Source organism: Strix aluco, chromosome 2, assembly GCF_031877795.1.
Source record: "Strix aluco isolate bStrAlu1 chromosome 2, bStrAlu1.hap1, whole genome shotgun sequence".
NCBI classification, from domain to species: Eukaryota; Metazoa; Chordata; class Aves; order Strigiformes; family Strigidae; genus Strix; species Strix aluco.
In genome coordinates, this window is record NC_133932.1 from 37,556,096 (window position 1) to 37,577,636 (window position 21,541).

A 21,541-nucleotide genomic window follows, 5' to 3' on the forward strand; every position below is an offset into this window, starting at 1 on the left:
ATGTTTTTCCAGAGGAAATACCTCTCTGTAAGCCTTTCCCCATTAACGTTTTTAACAATGAGAGAACCAGTCATCGTTAGGCTGGAAAGCACCCTTTTACACAGTCTCATGCAAGTCTCAGGCACTGGGAAGTCCCATTTAAAATTTCAAAATGGTGATGAGGAGAGACAGTCCTCAGTGGGAACTGGAATTTCTCCTTAAATTATATCCAAGCACTTCTCATGTCTCTATGAATTTCATCTGTCATGTGAGTGCCATCAAATACCTTTTTCCTTGGCTCTTAAGAGAAGCCCAGCATAAAACTGCAGTGCATCCCCTGGTTGGATTAGGTTACTTGCCATTCTGGCTGGCAGTCTACTCTAATGTTTTTCAAATGAGAACAGAATGCTGGAACATGTCTGTGAATGTGTCAAGCAGCTGTGTATGAGAGGTTTTGTAATGACATAATGCAATACCACTCCTATACAACAAGCACCTTGCTCCATTTCTCACAGAATGGATTGGAGCTGTAACTGGAAAATAAATTCTCCTTTCCTTTTACAGGGAGGGGAGTGGCAGAGGAGAGAGCACCAGGCAAGATAGTGTGTTTGAAAAGATCTTTCTGTGGTTATGAGGGCATAAAATATGGTTAGTCTTACAAATACTCCCCTTTCACCTGCACAGTCTTGGCAGTGTTGAAATGTCCTTACATGGTCTTAGATAAGGAGGAGGAAAAGTCTTCCTGAAATCATCCAACTCTGATACCCACCTTCATCATGACAGGTGTATATTAGCTCCTTGGGGAAGAACAAAAACCACTGTTTCTGTTCCTGTCTCACTCATTTGCAGAGAGGGTACTCACCACTGTGGTCAGCAAGGTACCAGGGGCTCCTGCCCCTGTGTTAAAATCCCATTTTTAACCCTGTTCCACCACCCACTTCCCATGTCACCTAGGACAAATCACTTCAGTAATGTGGCATCTGTCTGCCTTGCCACAGTTCATCCCAATTATCACTTCTGTTGGGATGGCATGAATTGTTCTGTAGAAATTCTGGTATTCTTGTTCACTACAGGCAGCACACAAAAGATGAGTTTTGATGAGAACAACTTTGAGGCAGCTACAGTGAGATGAATTCCACCTTTTGATGCTGTATCTCATTTTACCCTTATAAAAGAAAGCTAGAATAACATTTTGTAACCTGGACAGGGTTTTATGAAGTTAAATACATTTAAAGATTGTCAGATTGCCATTGGAGTATCTCCACTGGATGTTAGGTCATAAAGGTTACATATAGTATCAACACAGTATTTTCAGTATATCCCTCTCATTCTGCAGCCCAGCACATCTTATTTGACTGCTTGACCACACTGATAGATGTTTTCCATGTGCTCTCCCGAACCGTGTCTTTTTTCCTTCTAGCTTGTTAAGAGCTGACCTTTGTATACTGAGTTCTGAAAGGGCGACCTTTTTATCAGCAGTCTACTCTGTTTTGAAGCCAAACAGTTGCATCTTTTGAACAGTAGTCAGGTCCCTTTTGGAGTGTCAACTTACTCTTTTGACAAGCCCTCAAATCAAAATGCCCTGATTTAAACATTGCAGTTTTATGTTCTACTTCTGAATTAATATACAAGTGGGAATCTAGTACTGGCATTTTGGCTTTATTTAGCACTCAATTTCAAACCAGCTTAAAACTGAGTCTCTCATGTGAGTGTAACCCAGCCAGCTTTTCTCCAGTGACTTTGCAGGAGAAATGCCAATTCTAGAAGAGTCTTGGTGAGGTAAAGATATCTCAGTCTTTGGCAATGAGCATAAGACAGATAACAAAATAAACTGTGACTGTCTCAATTGTGGAGCTGCATGGAGGGTCCCAGATTTCAGAAGGCTCCTCCAATGCCTCAGTAGCAGGAATGGCAGCTGAAGGTCTATGTGGGTACATGTGGAAGCTGCAGCCCTCCCCTACCACTTCTGCTGCCCTTGCTGGGAGATGCAGGAGTCTGGAAGTTCCAGCTTTTTGTCTCAGGCTGGTAGGACCATGAGGAAACCAGCGAGAGACCCCAACCCTCTGAAAAACAGAACTCTTAAGTCAGCAGCTGCCTCCTGGAAGTGGCAGGCATAGGTGCACAGTGCGGCAGGTTGTTCTTCACACAGCTCGCATTAAGTTGCCTGGGCTTCAGCAGCTCTAGCCCCTCATTCACACAAGCATCCAAAAAAGCCCAGAGCAGATGTCAAAATAGAAAGTCCCTTACACAGATCCAGTAGTAAGTAACAGGAACAGCTTTCAGCCTGGGTCACCAAGGGACAGCTGCACTAAGATTTGTTTAGATTATGGAATTTTTTTTCACCTTAAACCTGTTGCATACTTTCCTTCTCTAATCACTTCATCAAGCTTATCCTTGACTTCTTCCTAATCTTTTTTTCGTTCCTAATCCCCATCCTCTGATGGAGAAGGTTGAGGAACCATTTTATTTGGATATAGTGTCCCTTTTTCTTCCTTTGTCTGTTCCTTTATTTTTGCATTTTTTGAGGAAAAGACTGTGACCTCCTATGCACATGGCACAGCCGGTCACTAGATGTGGTGGTAATAATTTTACCTTGTTTTTACTATCTGATTTTAACTTTAGATTTTAGCTTGAGGGTTACAGTAATTTTCAAGCAGTGTCACAGTTAAATCAGTTTGCAGTACAGATTAGGCTCACTTCAGGGCAGAATTATTTTAGAAACATGTTCAAAAAACATATTATAATGCAAGTCTGTATCCTATCTCAGCATTTCCCCAGGCCATATAAACCCTAGCACTGCAGCTCACTTCCTTATCTCAACTCATTCTATGCAAACTCATATCAATCGCTTATGCCTTCTGCATGCTACTATTCCATTTGCCCTCTCTCTTTGGGATTTTGTGTAAGATTAGCTCTTCTCTCCAATAACCAGCTTGGAATCTAACATTAAATTCTCTTCACTTTACACTTATATTTTTTTCTCTTTTATCTCTCTTCCCTTCATCACTTTTGCTCAATATACAGTCTAAAACCAGCGTGTATTATTTCTTATTCCCCAGTACTGTTGAGCCAAGGCATCTGTTCCAGCCTACAACAGTTAACAGAATTGCAAGCCAGATTCTGAGTGATGATATATAACATAGATAAGGCTCTGTATAAATCTGATTTAACTTTCGTTTTGCAGACCAGCTGATTACCAAAAAAACCCAACAACCAACTGAAAAAGCAAACAAAACCCCAGCTCTAATGCTTTGCTTGTCAATAAAGCAGATTTGATTGGAAGTAACTGAGAAAAAGGGAGCGGTATTTAATGATTTTATAGCCCTTTTTCAAAGTAAAAGCTTAGCTTAAATGTGCTTTGTGAGTTAATCTGGAGGACATTATCTCAAAATAAATCCACTGAATTCCACATAATTTTCCTAAATTCATTGTTTAATTTCTGCTGTGTTTTGCCTGTATGACCTTCTTTCTTTGATCTACCTTTTAAACATTTTCTTTTGTATCTCTCACCTAGGAAAGCAAGGAAGAACATGCAGCAACAGGGGTATAGTATATTTGGACATTTTGCTTTCATCTTTTGTTTGTGTGCATTTAATTCCTTTTCAATCTTGTTCTTTCACTCAAAAGTTAGTGAATTCTTATTCATGAAACTAAATATACTAGTATTATATTCTGCCAGAGATAGTTATTGGTCATATCATAGTCTTATTGTTTGGGAATAAAGATAGGCTTTTAATCATTAAAAACTGTAAATGAAAGAGAAATTGTCTTTCATGGATTCTTTAATAAAATTTGCCAAGGACTCCCAAGAAAACTATATCTTTGGCAATTGCTAACTGACACCATGCTGGTTAAATTTTCAGTGTTGATAGTGTGAAAGAGTCATTCTGACAAATGAGCAGCTCTGCCTATAAAGGAAATATTTTCCTTGCCAGAAATTGTAAGACCCAGGTGCAAAACTTTATATACTTTTCTGCTTTGCCCAACATTGCAAGTTTATGCCTTCAATATTTCTTCAGTGTTCCCAGTAACACTGATGATTACTTTAGGCTGTTTTCCATTACAAACCTGCAATTAAGAAGACACATTCATGTCTTCCCATTTCCAAACTGCAATACATGCAGTATACATGTGTATACATACACATTCCTGCTGTCAGAGTTATCATTGTGGACCTGGCAGCTGAAGTGCAGCTCCTGGGCCCATAGACAAAGTGTGGGGTCTCCTGGTGAGGCTGGCAAGGGCCATTAAGGCACCTTGGCACCACTAACTAATGCGTCAAGCAAGAAAAATACCCATTTTTTCTGTAAAAGGTAATCTGCTTGAATTTTGAACTGAAGTTGTTAATATCTGAAAGATGTTGCTTGCCTGTGGGCTTACCTGGCCGTGTTTCCAAGAGTGCTAATGAAAGGCAGCTTTCCTGGGGGAAGATGCCAAAAGAGGCAATATTTCTCTGGCACGAGAACTTCTAATGCAGCTGACCTTTGCGGATGTTCATGCTACGTTTCTGCTTTTGCAGGGATGATCCCTTAGTGCAATGGTTTTCCCTGAAAAACAACGATTCAAACCAGGAATCTAATTATAACAGGTCCATTCCCAAGCACATATTTAAACAGGATTTTATTTTGGCAACTCAGATGTGACTCTTGTATGACAGTATGTGTCTGAGAGGAAAACCTAAGGCCTGTGCTACTTATGTACTACCTGCAGTTCTGACTGAAAAATTAATTATGTATTCTCTGATTGATTAGTATGTCAGGAAGAAATGCCCATAATTTTTATAGTCTAGATAGTATATGAAGATACAACATTTTGGGATAAAGCTTGTTAATACACACAGGAGTGCCTTTGAACAAGAGTTTGCTGGAAGAGGAGCAGAGAAGCTGACAATGCAATTTTCAGCTGTTTTTCAGAGTAGGACTATACTTTAAAACTTCATTTACTAGCTCTTAAAAGACAACAAACAGATTGTTGCCTATGTAACACAAATGGCAACTTTCAGATAACTATTCATTTGGTTGACTGAAGAAAAGGGCCTTTAAATTGTGCCATTTCTCCTTTATAAAAGAGAGAAATAAGAACTTTTGAAACAGAAACAAAGTTATATTATCTGACTCCGAATGATTTTTAGATTATTTAGGAATCTAGTTCTTGTGCCACAAATCTTGACTTATTTACTGTTCCAAGAAAGCTTATAATTAAAAATGATGAACTTTTTGTCACATTTACATGTATTTCATTTTCGCATTTTGATCTTGAACATCTATTTACAGCTTAACCACATACTGTGTTCGAACCTCTCTAAGAAGAGGATTCTTATATTCCAGCACGTACCTATTAACTCCACAAAGCTAGAGCCCTGGCATGTTAAGATTAAAAGCTCTATACATTACTTCTCTATTTTTTAAGCTTATATAATACTGTATTTACTAGACAGCTGCAAAAGCAGATCTCTGCATTTCAAGACTGTTTATTTTTCCTTCCATTCCTACATGATAACTGCAATTATTTTCTATAAAAAAGGAAGAAGAAAAGCAGGAAGAGGGAGAAGAAAAGCAGGAAGAGGTGGAGGAGCAAGAAGAGTCTTAGTACACTTCCATATGACACATTCTTTCTTGAACAGGTTTTCAGGTAACTATTAAGATCCAGCTCAGTTTCTAAAAGTTCTTAAAGTAACAAAAACTTGAAAATTTTGCACATGTTGTTGTAATATGCAATGGCAAGAATGGAAAGAATGTACCAAAACCAGGAAAGATATTACGCATTTGACACATAATGGTTAGTCAGAACTATTGTCCTTAATGAGTCTGTTAGTTTTGCCCATTTCCATGGCACCAATGAATCTGCTTTTCCTACACAGCTGTCTCTGTGACCACAGTATTTTGTGATATCCACCAAATACTACAGGCCCTTCAATCCATTCCCCATTGCTCTCACAACTTTCACCTCCCTAACAGGCTTCTGAGATCTGCTTTGGGCATATTCCCTCACATCTTCCTATGAAACCCCATAGCTCTCCCCTAGCTGTGTCCCCTAAGAAAGGGCAGCGTGCTACATGTGTACTGTGGGAGTGGTCAGTATAGATTCAGTATAGATGCACAAAGTGCCCAACTGATGGACCAAATGTACACTTAACTGTTAGACTCATTGCTGCTTCTCTTTCATCTGGGATAAGAATTCATCCCTCTCCCCTCTTACTCAGCTACTGATTTCACTGAAACTTTTAGGAGCTTCATGTCTCAGATGAAGTCCTATCTCAAATTTAGTTGAAATGTTAAAAAAATTACTGGTGAAGGGAGAGGAGCCTGACCAGAAATATGACACACTATAAAATTACTCTAATTGCCTTAGAAACTAGACCAAATGTGACTTTAAAACCTCTAAACAGGAAGCATCTGAGAGGCAGAACTTGTGCCTGTATAGATGTAAGAGCATCCAGCATTGCTCAAGTTTTGTCAGGATGTGGTTTCAAATTTAATTATCACGTTTTCTTTTTCCTCTTACTGTCTCTTCTCCTCTGCACAGAAATAAAGATCAGACAATCACTTACTAGGGAAAAGCTGTTAGCCTACAAGAAAGTTGGAATTTCCATCAGATTTTCCTTTGGGTGGTGGGGGTCTCTCCTGAGTGTGATGATATGCTCTTTCTAGAACTAGTGGGCTTCCCAGCTACCTCTGCCTCTGAGGTATTGCCATAAGTTTCGCCAACTGTATGCTGATGTGGAGACCCAGTTCCTCAACAGGACAGAAAATCCATCACTTCTTTCATGCTACCTCTCCCAGATCTGGGTTCCTTTGTTGCATGGGAATTAATTCATCCCAGTGTTGTCCAGTGCTCAGACATGTAAAATCACAGGAGTGCTAAATTCTAATCTAGTTTTCCTTATTTTTCTTCAGGAAGCACAAACTGGAGCAACCCTGCCAAAGAAAATAAAATCACTCTCTCAAGCAAACCATCACTACCTTTCATGCCTGTAGACTTATGAACATATAAATACATAACAGAACAAAGACACCATTCTGTTCTACTTGTGGCCTTTATATATATATTTGGTATTCCAATTTCTTGTTAAAATGGGTCTTCTTATAGCTGACAGATTATATTTCAGTTGATTATTGTTATATGTTGGAATAGTATTGTCCATGTCATGTTTTAGATTGTAAGCTCCTCAGGGCAGGAACCATGTCTTTCTCCATGTTTATATACTGCCAAACACATTGCTGCCACTCAGCAGATAACTGCACTCACACAAGTGACGTATTCAAAGAAAAAGAAATTCAGCACTGAAAACTGCAAAGAGGCTTCCTGTGTACAAGCTATGTGAGTCACTTCTCTCTCAGCTGGCTTTTGAAAATGATTGAGATTTCCATTGTACAGCCGTTTAAATAAATGTGTTTTCTGTCATATCTGTTCTTTGTCTGCAAAAACATTAATTTAACCCTAGCAAACTGTGCTAAGATCTGTAAAGTTAAGTTTTCTCCATCATTATGTTTGTAGGCTATGCAAAGTCCTTCACCTTGCCTTACGTTGCTGTTGATGTTTCTGGTGTTGTGTATAAGACCCCAACCACGAGGATACACAATCTTCATTGAAGGAAAGAGATGTCCCAGTCCCTTCTACGGAAGCGTTGTCCATCTTCATGGATACATCTGTATTCACTGGGCCAGGGAGACAGAGAAAATTAATCCATGTTCACGCTGTAATTGTTGGTTAGAAGTTCACTGAGTAGGAAGGAGCTTGGATTTCAGTCCCTTGTTCAATTACTTTTTATGAGATTTATAAAAACTGCTTATAGAGGAAGGGAGGGGATGAGAAATGCTTATTGCCAAAGTAGCCCATAGCTTCATAGACAAAACAGTCTCCAAAGGAACCACAAGTTTAACTCTGATCAAGAAGAGGCTGGCTTTTCAAGCTGAGATGTATACTGTGAATGCTTGAACAATGACTCAACAAATAAAGTGGACAAAAAAATGTGTGGAGGTTTCCTGAATGTCCTGAGTGGGTACATTTTTTCATTCAGGATACATCTAAAGTTGCAATTGTTGGGAGGGGATGGATGGGGAAGCAGTGCTGTCTGCTCTGTTCTTACACTCATAGGTGATGCTGAGCTCAGAGCTGACAGGTCCAGCTGAGGGAAAGACCTTGGTGTCGTCACTTACAGCTCACCAAAATCATCAGCTCAACATGCAGCAGTGGCCAAGACCCAGGAAAACTTTGGGCACCATCAGGACGGCCTGCCTTTGCTGCCATATAAAGCCTTGCTGAGCTGACATCTTGAGCACTTTGTGCAGTCTGGTTTCTGCATCTCAGGGAAGATGTACTGGCATAAGAAGAGGTGTGGAGAAAACAGCAATTGGAGAGGATGAAACAGCTGCTCCAGGAGGAGACTGAAAAGACTCTTCAATTTGGAGAGGAAGCCAAGGCATTTACAAAACTCATAAAGGCAGTGAATAAGATGAATGCAGAACTGTTAGTCAAAAAATCCTGCAATAGTATAATGAAAAATAGTATACACAGTTAGAATAGACAGTAAAATTAGTAGATCAGCTTAAAAGAGATAAAAGAGAACACTTTTTTATACAGTGGGTCGGGAACTTCTGGAATTTGTCACGGGATGTTATGGAGACTGACAATGTCAACAGGCCCACGAATGTATTGGGTAATGTCAGGAACAGGAGTCTCTGAAGTGGGTACTACAGCCTGGGATGTGTCCATCGATATCCCTAATCCAATGAATTGTGGATGCTGGGGTCTGAGGGCAGAAGAAATTGAATACAGTGGACTTGCTGTCCCTAAATAGCATTGCCCATTTCCACATTCAAAGATTGAGTAGCAGGTTAGGCGAGCCACTGATCTGTTTCTTATTAAGTCCTGCAGGTGATTACTCTTCCTGGGGAAAGTGTACCCCATCTCCCTGCCAGCCAAATTGGGGTCCCAGTCATTGCTGCAGTAGTTTTGAACAAAAGGCTGGACTTTTGGGGGTATGGTAGACAAATGTAGTAAATCCAATGCAGTGAGAGTGTGCTGTGCAACAGCCGGCGTGCTCATGGTAGCCTTGACGTATCCCTGGGCTGCCTGAACTTCGCACGACTGATGAACGCTGGACTCCACTTTTCCCCCTACTGATATGCAGAACAAAGATCCTGAGTGTACTTGGTACAGCAGGCAGGACCACAGGCTTTGAGCTTGAAACAAAACCACCACACCTTGCATATTCAGGTATCACTTGTTAAGGCAGAAATATGGCAACCACCTTCTTGAGAGGGCATAATCTGGAAAGCCTGTCAAGGAATGTGAGGAATGCTAAGCCTCCCGTACAGGAGTGACGCACTCCCCTGGTCTTCAGCTGGTGACTGAGGTTATGCTCAGTGTAGTCAAAAAGCAAAGGGGATAGTGGATGGTCGCAAGCACAACACAGGTCTTTGGTGTGTTCCTTGGGATAATGCTCTTCAGCATGTGCTGATCATCTTTACTGCCAGATGAAAAGGACGTTGTGAGTATGCAAAGGATAAACTGAAAGCTGACTGCTGCTCAGTGATTTTAGCCATAACATTAATTCTGCTTACATAAGCTTAATACTTTCTGCAGTAATTTAGTGCAACTAGGCAAAGAATTAAGTCTTTTCTAACTACAGCTGAATGAAAATCAGTAGTACAAATATGTGAGCTATTGACTTAAATGCATTTAAGACATACTGTCAGCAATTTTAGATCATTTATATTTTACCAGGAGAAAGCAACTGCAGTTGGTTAACAGGGCGTGCCCTGTATGTGGTGTTTAACATGCTTCAGGAAACTGTGGGTGCAAAATCATTCCAGTGCACCCCACTTAAGCAGAAAACACCATGCTGCTTTTTGTGATGCTTTGGGATGTAAAGTATTTTCCTTGGGTGATTGATTTTAGAAACTTCTAGTATACTAAAACAAGCTAAAATTAGAGAGGCTTCAAGCTATGCTTCCTACAGATCCATATAAGTCATAGGGTGGTGGCTGTTTGCCCTGTAAAACTATTGATTATCAAGTTTAACAGACTGCTGAAGTGTAAAAGAAGCGACTACAAGTATCATCGCAAAGCAGCTAAGTAGATAGGGCTAGTCAATGGTTTGTTTTCTGGGAAAACAAATAATATGAGCTTCATTCTGTTGCTAGTAATAAAGGGTTTTGTATAACAAGTCCGGAAGGAAATCTGGGCTATGCTGTTTCTGAGCCAACAATCATGTAAGAGGTTTTCTCCTAAGAAAACTCTAAGGGAAATTCATTGGAGAGAAATGAAATTGTTTGGTAGTTTTGCCACTACAGCACTAGCCCCCAGTCAGTGTTTCTGGTCACCTTTCCAGCCACTGCATCTGTTCACCTGCTTTCTAAATAATGACTTTTTAATAGTCTTCTCTTTACCGGGAGGATATCAGTGTTAAAGGAGATTAGACTATTTATCTGCATCCTTTGACAACTTCAGAAGGCTGGAAATACACTTGACAAACAAGCTGGGAAGCTGAAAATTCAAGGTAGTAATTTCTTCAGAAGGCAGATTGGAAGTTTGTGGTTTGATGTAAAAAATCTTGAAGAATGCTTCCTCCAGTTGCAAGGTCGTTGCCATGCATAAAGCAATCAGAGAAAACAACAATTCTCAGCTGAGACTCATTCTTAATGAGTTACTGTCTCCATTTTGTTCATGGGGAAGTAAGGTGCAGAGGTGGGATGACATACACAATATCACAATATCACAAATCAAGGGCAGTGGAGTCCAAATTAGATGTGGACTACCTGTTGTGCATTCCCCTGCTTCAGAACATAACAGCCATGGTTTTGCATGTGGTGAGGACTTTCTGTCACTAAATATTTTGAATCATCTGGTGGTCAACAGAGCTAAATCCAGCTGGCGGACGGTCACAAGTGGTGTTCCTCAGGGCTTGGTGTTGGGACCATTTCTGTTTAACATCTTTATTGATGATCTTGATAAGGACATAGAGTGTATCATCAGTAAGTTCGCAGATGACACCAAGTTAAGCGGGAGTGTTGATCTGCATGAAGATAGGGAGGCACTACAGAGAGACTTGGATAGATCGGATCAGTGGGCCAACATCAACAGGATGAGCTTCAACCAGGCCAAGTGCTAGGTCCTGCACTTGGGCCACAACAACCCCATGCATTGCTGCAGGCTTGGGGAGATGTGGCTGGAGAACTGTCTGGAAGAGAAGGATCTGGGGGTTCTAACTGACAAGCAGCTGAACATGAGCCAGCAGTGTGCCCAGGTGGCCAAGAAAGCCAGTGGCATCCTGGCTTGTATTAGGAATAGTGTGACCAGCAGAAGTAGGGAGGTGATAGTCCCCCTGCACTGGTGAGGCCACACCTTGAGTATTGTGTCCAGTTTTGGGCACCTCAATACGAGAGAGATATGGAGGTGCTGGAGCGAGTGCAGAGGAGGGCAACGAAGCTGGTGAAGGGCCTGGAGAACAAATCCTATGAGGAGTGACTGAAGGAGCTGGGACTGTTCAGTTTGAGGAAGAGGAGGCTGAGGGGAGACCTCATCACTCTCTACAGCTACCTGAAAGGACATTGTAGAGAGGTTGGTGCTGGTCTCTTCTCACAGGTAATTAGTGATAGAACAAGAGGGAATGGCTTTAAACTGCAACAGGGGAGGTTTAGACTGGACATTAGGAAAAAATTTTTCACAGAAAGAGTGGTCAGACAGTGGAATAGGCTGCCTAGGGAGGTGGTGGAGTCACCATCCCTGGATGTGTTTAAGGGTCATTTAGAAGAGATGTTGGGGGATATGGTGTAGGGGAGAACTTTGTAGAGTAGAGCTGATGGTTGGACTCGATGATCCCAAGGGTCTTTTCCAACCTGAATGATTCTATGATTCTGTGATTCTATGATCTAGGTTGGAAAAGACCCTAAGATCATGAGTCCAACCGTAAACCTAACACTGCCAACTCCACCACTAAACCACGTCCCTAAGTGTCATGTCTACATGTCTTTTAAATACCTTCAAGGATAAAAATAAGAATGAGCTGTGGAGTCCTTATCTCAGAGGGATGAAGGATGAATCTCTGAGAACACCTGGAACTGATTTACAGTGACCAAAGTTTCTTTGAGGAACAGTACCTTTCTCTTTCAGGCTGTTTCATTTGTGAGGAATAAAGTTGTCACCAGGTTTAAGAGAAGTTGAGTTTTGATACCAACTCATCCAAAACCATTTTTGACCAGAGGCTGTTTAGTTAGCTTCCTTGCACCTTACTTTCCCTATGAAAGTGAGAAAATACTTGCAGAAAATTTATGGGAACAAAACCAACATATCAATGCACTAATTGAAAGATGACAGTATAACCGCATCTTCTTCCTTTGATAAGGCATTTGCTTCTGAGTTGTCCATTCCACATTAAAAATGCTAGTTTCTACTTTTTTTCCCCATCATATTGATATCTGACAGCTTTCAAAACAACCTTCCGCTTTACGTTCTATCTTCACTTCTTTCTCACCTAACTCTACTATTAAGCAGCCTACAGAAGAAATGGCTGAAAAAAATGGTCACCCTTCCCTCTTTGTTGCTCACTGGCCTAGATCAGGATTGCATTTGCAGAAAGGCTCTTTGGGGATTCCTCTTAGAAATACCAGCTGTGTCAGTGTTCCCATTCTCTCATAATTTAACAAACATGTATCTATACACACCTATGTCACAAACTGTCCTCCAAAATACATATATGTTTATAGTCGTTTGATCAAAGTCAGATTCATATGGCTTACACATTTACTAAGCAATATATTTTGAAGCAGAAAAAAACTTATTTGGGTTTTCTACTTCATTGGAAAGGTTTAAAACATACTTCTGAAATTGCAGAAGTAACTTCTTTATGTATGTAGAAAAGGATGTCACACAGAGTGCCTTCCTGTTAGCTAGCTGTGATTTTGCTGACACGTCTGGAAAAAAGCCGTTATCATCTCTACTTTTTCAGCAGTGTAATCCTTCAGGAAAATGTAACCCCAGAAAAGGAAGCTTGGAGGCAGAAAACAATGCAAGAACCTAGAAGAACTTTTATTTTTGTTTTCTTAACTGCATAGCACATGAGTGGGGCTTGGCAGATGAAAGACTGAAGAGAAACCTTACCTGGGAGGGTGGGCCCATTGTTGAACCCCCTCACACTCTCGTACACCCTGTGCAGAAGCCCCATAGCTGCATGTTGCCACAGGTGTTTTCTCTTCTTTGGGCTGAGAGGACTTTATCTCTCCTGCTGCAATCATGTGCTGCCTGTCCTGCAAAAGCAGCCTGGGAGGGACCGTTGCGACAGGGGAGCACCAGTGAGCCCAGGAGATGGCTTCAAGATAGAGATGGGGACACAGTGGGGCTGGGAGTGCACAAAGGTAGGGGTGAGGGCAGCTGCCAAAGCCAGAGCACCTGACTCCCAGCTGACTGCCCATGGGGAGTGATGGCTGTGGGGCTGGTAGCAAAGCACGGTGGTTTCTGCTCCGCTGACTTTAAGGACAGGATCCTGGATGGATGCGATTTTTCTGTCAGTTCCAATTTCCAGCTTTCTGGGCAAATTTTTTTTTTTTTTTTTTTGACTTTCAAGCTTTGCAATGTATGAGCAGTAAGGCTAGAAGACACTTTATGTAGTTTTTCTTAATAGTGGCTTACCATGCCGGAGGAGCATTTGTGTACAAGTGTGTGATAAAATCCACCCCCCACCAGCTCTTGGTGGGGCAGAGCAGAGGCTGCAGGTCAATGCAGACCCTGAGCTGCATGCTGAACAATGGTGGAGCCTGCTATTGCTGGCCTTAGCCTTCAAAATTGCATTACGCTGATAAAGTTAGCAATCCCAGGGCTTGCCAGGCAGCACAAAGCACATGAACTGCCTTCTTTCTTGCTGCCCAGACTGTATTTCCCTTCCCCCTACCATGGGGATTTTTATTTCTTTCCGTTTTTTTTTTTTATATTTTATTTTAACAGAAGTGAATTGGGTCCACAATAAGCTCCAAAGAAATAAATAAAGTGATGCATCCTCTTCCAGCATCCCTCTGGCTGGGGAGATGATAATCCTGGCAGCGGCAGCCCCGGCTGATGTGCTGGGCACAGCAAATAGCAGGTAGCAGGGCTGTGTGTAGGGCTGTGGGGTGGCAGCTGGAAAGCGCTGGGCTGCTGGTGGGTGCTTCTTTTGGGCTCCCAAAAAAGGGGTGTTGTTCCAGCCCTTACAGCTAACTTAGCAGCAGCATCTTGGGTGTGAAAGCTTGGCAGCAACTCAGTGATGTTTCCTATCCAGTCTGAGGTGGAGGGAAGGAAAAGCAAGTAAGAAAGTAAGAAAGTAAGAAAGAAAATGGGGGCAAAAATCCCCTTTGGGCTAGGAAGCATCTTTTGTTCATTGCACGTGAGCGATTCCCAGCAGTCAATGATAGACCATGGTGTGTTAGAGTAGTTTTGGCTTTCTGTGTGCTCCAGTACTTTTCCATAAGGATTATAGCATTGCTGGATTTTAATGATGTGGTAGGCTGCATTAATACTGGCTACATCCAACTTAAATGGGTTTGATACTGGCGTCCATGTGCTCCTAATCAGATTTTGATGAAAGCTAGAGGCAGTAAAAGAAAATTATATTTAGCTTCTGGCCAGCATTTGGCTGGTTTCAGGGCAGCTGCTGATGTGGTCCATCACAGACAAATGCAGGAGCCAGAGGAAGTGTCTCTGGCAGGACCTAGGGGGCCCAAGTGGCCAAAATCTTGACAGGGAGTCACCCCGCCATGCCAACGGTGGCAGGGTGGGTGATGTATTGCCAGGCTATTGCTGGAGGTGGTGAGGATGCCTCTGCCTGATTCCCAGTATGGGGACAGGAGAAGACAGTGGGGAAGGAGGGGCAGGGCAGCTGCCCGTGGGCTGGCAGGGACATGCTCAAGGTAGCAAAGACCTCCAAGGATGGGTCCTGGGGACTGTGTTTAACTAGTGGCCCCAGCACAAGATGCATGTGCTGAGGAAGTTTGGCACTGGTGAGCAGTTGGGGAGCATTGCCAGTGTGGAGGAGAACAGGATGGTGACCCAGAAAGAAGCAAAAGACGCTGAAGTACAGAAATGAGGAAAAATTTGGCAGTATGGAGTACCAGCATCATGTGCTTTGGGGGCAAAGAAGAATTTCTGCTTCAAGCTGGAAGCCCGCCCTCCTAGAACTGGCACAGGAGGAGAAAGGCTTATGTGCACAGGTTCGTCTCCAAGCCACGGGGAGCTGTAATGCGATGCAGTGGTGGCAAAGAGAAATGTGATGAGTAGATGCGCTAAGGAGCTATTTTCAGAAGTGAAGGGAATACTGAGTAACATTGCAAAGCACTGCAGTGGCACCTCCTTTGGGGCAGGTACTGTGTCATGTTTGAACCCCTGGTCAAAAAGGATAAATTCACATGGAGAGATTGGCGAAAAGCTATTCCAGGTATAAAGGTCTTGCACTGTCCAATGTATGAGAGGAGGTGACATGACCTTGGTTGCTGTAGTCTAAAAAAATTTCCAAATTTCCAAATTTGGAATCTCCAAAAATGGTGAGTATCGAAAGTTGTTTTGTACTCAGGAATAAAGAAAACATAAAGCTGGAGAAGGAACTTACTCCAGAGGAAGGGGAAATAATGTCTCTTCAGCAGATGCATGCTGCAGATTGTACATTACATGTCATGAGGAACTGCATGAAAAATAAAGCAAGGAGAGAGTATGACTGCACCACAGCATATACTGAATGTACAGCACAGGCTGCCTGGCACACTGAGAAACAGGATCACAGCAGGAATATTACCAGGATCTGTTAACGTCTCTCACCTGAAGCGAGGAAGCAGCTGGTGAGCCAGGGAATGGCAGGTCCCCTTCACACTGCTGTGTGGCTTTTCCCTGTGGTGACACAGCCAAGACTTTGCAGGACTTTGCAAGGAAGCTGGGAACTTTCCCTGAGAAACTGGCTGCTGTTAGCAACCAGGGTTTCACTGATAGAAATCTTCTACCTAGGGATGCCTGCAGTGTATTAGTGGTAGCTGAAGAGAGTGAATTCAACCAGTTCTATATATCCTTAGCAAAGTATTCTGCATTCCTTTTCTTAGCAGTACATTTTTAACCTGTAGTCATCTTTGCCTGACTGTTCCTATTCCTAATGTCAGCATCAACATCTTAAGTGACTCATGCTAAAAGCACAAGTATTTTGGCGCATGGTGTCTTAAGAGTCCATGTTGAAGTCTTGTCCACTACTATTCAAACATCACAAGAGCCTGGCAGACACTTGATCCCCGTTGGTGTCAGCAGGAAGGATTCAGAAATGTGTGCTGAGATAATCCCCTGGGAGGTGACAAAGCCTCTTTGGGTTACAGACAGGCCCACCCCATAGTCACCCACAGGGTGAGTCCGAGTTCCAAAAGCTGGCAGCAGGGCTTATTGACATGCCATAGATGAAGGTCAGAGACTTCTAAAGGGTGGCCTGTCAGGCTGTAATTTTTGTTTCTAAATTAGATGTGAAGCTGACGGCAGAAACTCAGCAAGTGCTTCTTCCTCTCTTGGTGCCATCACCCAGTGGGGTGGCACCTGGGCATCAGGTCCTGCCCCAGGAAGGGGAGAAGCAGCTCCAGGGGCAATAGCTGCCGTGTCCCTTTCTCAGCCTCCTGCACCAAAACAATGAGTGCCTCTGTGAGTGTAAAGCCGTCTTCTGCTCACTAGCAAGAAGTCAATGGTTCCTGCTATAAACCAGGATTTTACACTTGTTTTTCCATATTTTACCCATTGAAGGGTCGTGGGGTGTAATGGGAAGGAAACCGGCTCCTTTGCTGCCTGTTGAAATTAGGTGCTGTTGCAGATGTGTGCATGGAAGGAAGCAGCCTTGGAAATACTGGTGCAATGTGGCATTAACAGATTTATCAGACAGATGGCTTCACTCTTGAATAGTGACTTGTCCCTTATGTTTGGTTAAGCCTTTGCCAAGCAAATTTTGCACGGTGAGGGCAGGGGCTCATGACCACTTGTTTCCACAAGACGCTGCCTGACCTCAAAGGTGGCAGGGGAGGGTTATACTCACCAAGCCCTCATCAGACACCGCCACTGAGGGTAATGCCTCAATTGGGCTATGGAAAATCACTCATAAACTGTGTGTCACCTGACAGATTCTTCCTAACCTCAGTGAGACTAGTAAAGATAAAAGTTCAATAAGATGCCACAATTGTTGACTTATTAAAAACCCCACCCCACTGATGTGCCAATCATGTAGCGATCAAAGATGGCAAGGCACCAGAGGGCAAGAGCCCGGCAGAAGAAATTGTCTGCAAATGGCATACCCAAGGGAACAGAGGGAGGCTTTTGTCTCTCAGTAATGTGGCTCACTTGCAGAAAGAAACCAAAACAGCTGCCTTTTAGGCAAAAATGACTCCAGCAAATTTTTTCCATGAGTTGGATGAATTGTTTTGTACGAGTCATTTCCTCTAAAGAAGTTTGATTAAAATAAAGGTTTCACAAAAACAAAACTCAATGGCCTCCTCAAATTTTGCCTGAAATTTTGTTAAAAGGAACTGTTTCTTCTCTTTACTTTGTGTGTAGGGGCCCAGAGACACCCTCTGGGGCAAGACAGCACCGAAAAGGGAACATCTAACCCCAAAAGAGGTGTGGGGTGAGTTTTGCCTTGTGGGGTATTTTGGGCTCCCTGTGCAGCTGGGACAGTGCAGGGAGCAGAGGTGGGCTGTGAGAGCTGCCAAATGTGGCCCCATGGCACTTCTGCAGCTCAGCAGTGGAAGAGGACCATCTGATGGGGAATCCAGGATTCCCTGAGCTCATTGGCTGCTCCAAGCCACCCATCCGGAGGAGATGCCCTGCCCTGCCCTGCCCTGCCTTGCTGCCTGCCTGCTGCCTGACTGTCACCCCACATAAGTCTTTGTTCTCCTGGATGCAAAGTGTAGCCCGGCATTGGTGAATTACTGTGTTTGCTGTGGTTTCAGCCTGGGCGATAGCGCTACTGATCTGTATTTGTCATGTTACCATTATGTAGAGATAGATTGTCTCTGAAACTGTTTGTCTGTTGCCTGTTGCTGTACCCTGATCCCATAACTCGTTGGGGCTGCCCTGAGTCCTTGTTCAGTCTGTCTTGATTTTGTGGCTGACCATAACGCTATGAAAGCTTGCTGCCTAATGTGTGAAATTTTGGGGGCACCAAGAGAAATAAGAAAGTAGATGGATGGTTGTTGTTTCACACAGGGTAGGTGTGGATGGTGAAGCAGCTGACTTGCAGAGTGGGGTGGAAAGTGATAGATGGTCCTAAAAAGTCACTTCCTATTAATGTGCTGTATACTAAGTACATTGCAGAGGGTATGGGTTAATGTTCAAAATATAGCAGAAAAGTGCAGCATGTACCTATTTAAAGCTGCTGAGCTATCTATTTTTGAAATGTTTGGTCATTAAAAATCTTCTAAGACATCTAAGAAAGTGCATCAGTGCTTTTTTTTTTTTTTCTTTTTTACCCCAGGTGTCTTTTTCTATATTAACAAGCAGCCTGACTTCATGATTACCTCCAGGAGCACAAGAAGTGCAACTCTATGTACTTAGATATGTGGGGGAGGATGAAAATTCAGAGATCCCAGTCCAATGCTTTAAGTGGAAACCTTACGCTAACCAAACTAGAGATACTGCAGTCTCTGATCGCTTAAAGGTTTGATGGTTTAATATTTGAAGCTCAATATTGATGATTCAGACGTACACATTTCTGTCAGGCATTCATCATGCACTGCTATTCTGTTGTATGTTGTTGCATTTTATTAGTTTTTCATTTCCCTGTGATGACTGCACAGACCCTGGGGCATGGAGGCAGCGAGGCTGCTGTGGGTACCTCATGGCAGAAGTGTGGGTTCATCTGCCCAACCACAGCTTTTCCATGCTCAAGTGGGTGCTGGAAAGGAGGCTGGTGGCAATCCTAGGGCTGGCACGGTTTTTGATCTTGGGTACCAGAAGAGGAAAATGTGAGTTTGACATACTTAATTATGCTCAGAGTTTTAAATAATACCAGCAGAAGGGGTCTGTGTCCTTTGTGACTGTGCAGGCGAATGCCTTCGTTGGGCAGAGCAACGTTTTGTTTAGCTGTGGGCTGAACCAACTGATTGGTTGGGTTTTTTTCTCAGTAAAATGCTATGGGATATGTTTTGCAGTGGTTAGTGCAAGGACTGCTTCCAGATATTAAGAATTTTTCCTTTCTTAATTACAATTCCATTTCCTGAATCCCAAAAAGCAGGCACTTGATTTAATGGGCAAGAAGAAACAAGGACAGGTACATTTATTGCTCATCTATGTTTTACTGCGCTGTATGAAAGATTAATAAGCTTTGAACTTGTGGGCAGCCAGTTTTCCTGGCCTGACTCATGAAAAAGAGGAACTTGTTGGAGGTGCTGACACCCCCATGTCTGGCTGCACACAACACATCCCGATCCAGGGCAGATCATGGTTTCATTCTCTTGGAAAAAGGAGGGCTGAGGGGGGAATATAAACTAGAGATAAAATAAAACACTTATAAACAAAGCAAGTTGCAAATATCTGCATTTTTTTTAAATATCTTTTTCATGATTAAAAAATGCCATTCATAAAAAGTCACCTGGCAAGCAATCAGTCAGAAATAAATATATAAATACTCAGCTGGACATGTACACTCCCACAATGTCCACATCTTCAATCTCATCTTTCATGGGGCAGAGTGGAAGAGGGCTAAAGCTACATATGCAAGTTGTGACAATCCTGGCTGTGGAGAGACCTGAACTCTGTGGCTGCTATTGGGCAGAGCTGAGCCACAGCTGCCAAGGGGGCAGACGACAAGAATTCAGGCTTTTCAGTTTGGATTTGAGCAGGGCCTGCTCCCTGTCCCACTGGCTACTTATTTTATTTAGTGACTCTTAAATACTCTCAGGCTGCTCTTATTAAAGGTGAGTGCTACGACCACCAGCTGTGAGGACAAGCCCTCAAGCAACAAAGAAAACAGTTGTAAGCTGTCCATATAGGAGATGTCAAGTGTGAATCAGATACCTGGGAAATCATGGGGAAGGTGGACATCTGTCTACTAATATTCACTGTCATTCACTTAAAAAAAACCCACCCAAAAATCCAACATTTTTTCTCAACAGGAAAAAAACCTGTACATTTTTTAAAGTATAAATATTTAAAAGGCATTGATAAATATTTGTGGAGCAGATGGTTTTGCTTAATTTACTAAATCACTGCAAATAATACTCTTAGGTAACAGAAAGTATGTAGTAGAGCAGGGTTGCAGGCAGGTGGATGGAGTACTGTACTGATAAACGAGGTTTCCCTGAAAAAAAAGGTATAATAGTCATCTTTTTATTTCAGATGCTGAAATGGCAATGCATTATAGGTCAGTTCCAAGTTTTTAAAGAAATAAATGTTCACTGAATGGCCTTTTTCCCTTTTGTGAAAGACATGTTTCACTTCTTGGAATTAATCTTGAAACAAAGTGCAAACATTTCAAAGAGGAATGATATCAAAAATTATTTCATTTCTGTTGAGCTTCTAGGAGAACTTTTTTTGAATTTTGAATCTTGATGGTAATATTGCATCAGATTTCCCTTGTGTCCCATTTTATACCAATGCCATGCCTGACAGCAGATTAGCTTGCTGTGTTCAGCTGGATTTGGAGCCTTCTGCTCCAGGACAAAACGGTGTAGGAGCCATCCTGATGGTGTCACATTGCCCCAAATCTTTCTTTAAAAATCATGGGTATGGGCTAGCGCCACAGCCTGTATCAACCATGATATGCTTGTAATGATGCAATTCTGTTGCCTTCAGCACCAGCTGAAAAGCAGGTGACAAGTCTCAAGACTTAACCTGGGCTTGGTTTTAATTTCTGTTGTGTTGGTGCAGGTCTGCTGGCAGGTGTAGTCTCAGGTAGGCTGGTGAAATCAGGCCATCCATTGTAACAGCAAAGAGCAACTCCAGGCTTAAGTCAAAGCTGTCTGCTAAGGCACGCTTTACCCACCAGGATGAGCGTTTAACAATGCAGCTGATGTATTGGTGAACTTTAAACTTGTCTAACAACTTTATATGCCTTTTTTGGGTCTATATAGGACTCCACAGGATATGTGCAGGGCAGAGTGGGCATAGAGATAGGCTCATCTCACCTCCCAGGCTGCCGCCAAGGACTGTTTTTGCAAGATGGACCTCCCATTGCTCCCAATCGTGCACCTGTCAGCCCAGGTCCTGCCAAGGGTGTCATGTTGCCATTCCTTCCCCTGGTCCTCACCGGCCATGCGGAGGTGGCCCCTGGGCTGAGTGCTCGCTGGCAAATTTGGGTAGGTGTCTCCAGATCTCTCCTTTGATGATGCTTTGGGGAAAAGCATCCTGCAAGCTGTCTAGAAACTTGTTGGAAGTGTTTCGGGAACTATTCTTCCTCTGAGAAATACTGGTGTTTCTTTAAAATGCAGAGAAGAGACAAAAAGAGGAGAATACAGTACTTTGTTTTTTAAATTTGGATGCTTTGTTGTACTTGGTTTTAACCCAAATGGCCTGAAACTTTCCTGTTGACAGTCTATGTTTTGAGCCAGATCAAAAATACGCTATTTGGGTACCTTCCCCTTGG

General features: G+C 42.6%; 2 protein-coding genes across 3 annotated transcripts in view; both read left to right on the forward strand.

Moving 5' to 3' along the window:
- Nucleotides 1-7,383, forward strand: part of SH3BGR (SH3 domain binding glutamate rich protein) — a 29,181-nt gene extending 21,798 nt beyond the window's left edge. For both annotated transcript variants that reach the window (XM_074814378.1, XM_074814379.1), the window contains 3 exons: nt 3,494-3,523; nt 5,503-5,610; nt 6,876-7,383. In XM_074814378.1, the coding sequence (XP_074670479.1) occupies nt 3,494-3,523; nt 5,503-5,568 (96 nt within the window). In that variant the 3' untranslated portion in view covers nt 5,569-5,610; nt 6,876-7,383. The remainder of the gene's footprint in view (nt 1-3,493; nt 3,524-5,502; nt 5,611-6,875) is intronic.
- A 1,998-nt stretch (nt 7,384-9,381) lies between these two features.
- B3GALT5 (beta-1,3-galactosyltransferase 5) overlaps nt 9,382-21,541 on the forward strand; it is a 35,495-nt gene continuing 23,335 nt past the window's right edge. The window contains exon 1 of the mRNA XM_074814389.1: nt 9,382-9,472. The gene's annotated coding sequence lies outside the window, so the exon portion shown is untranslated. The remainder of the gene's footprint in view (nt 9,473-21,541) is intronic.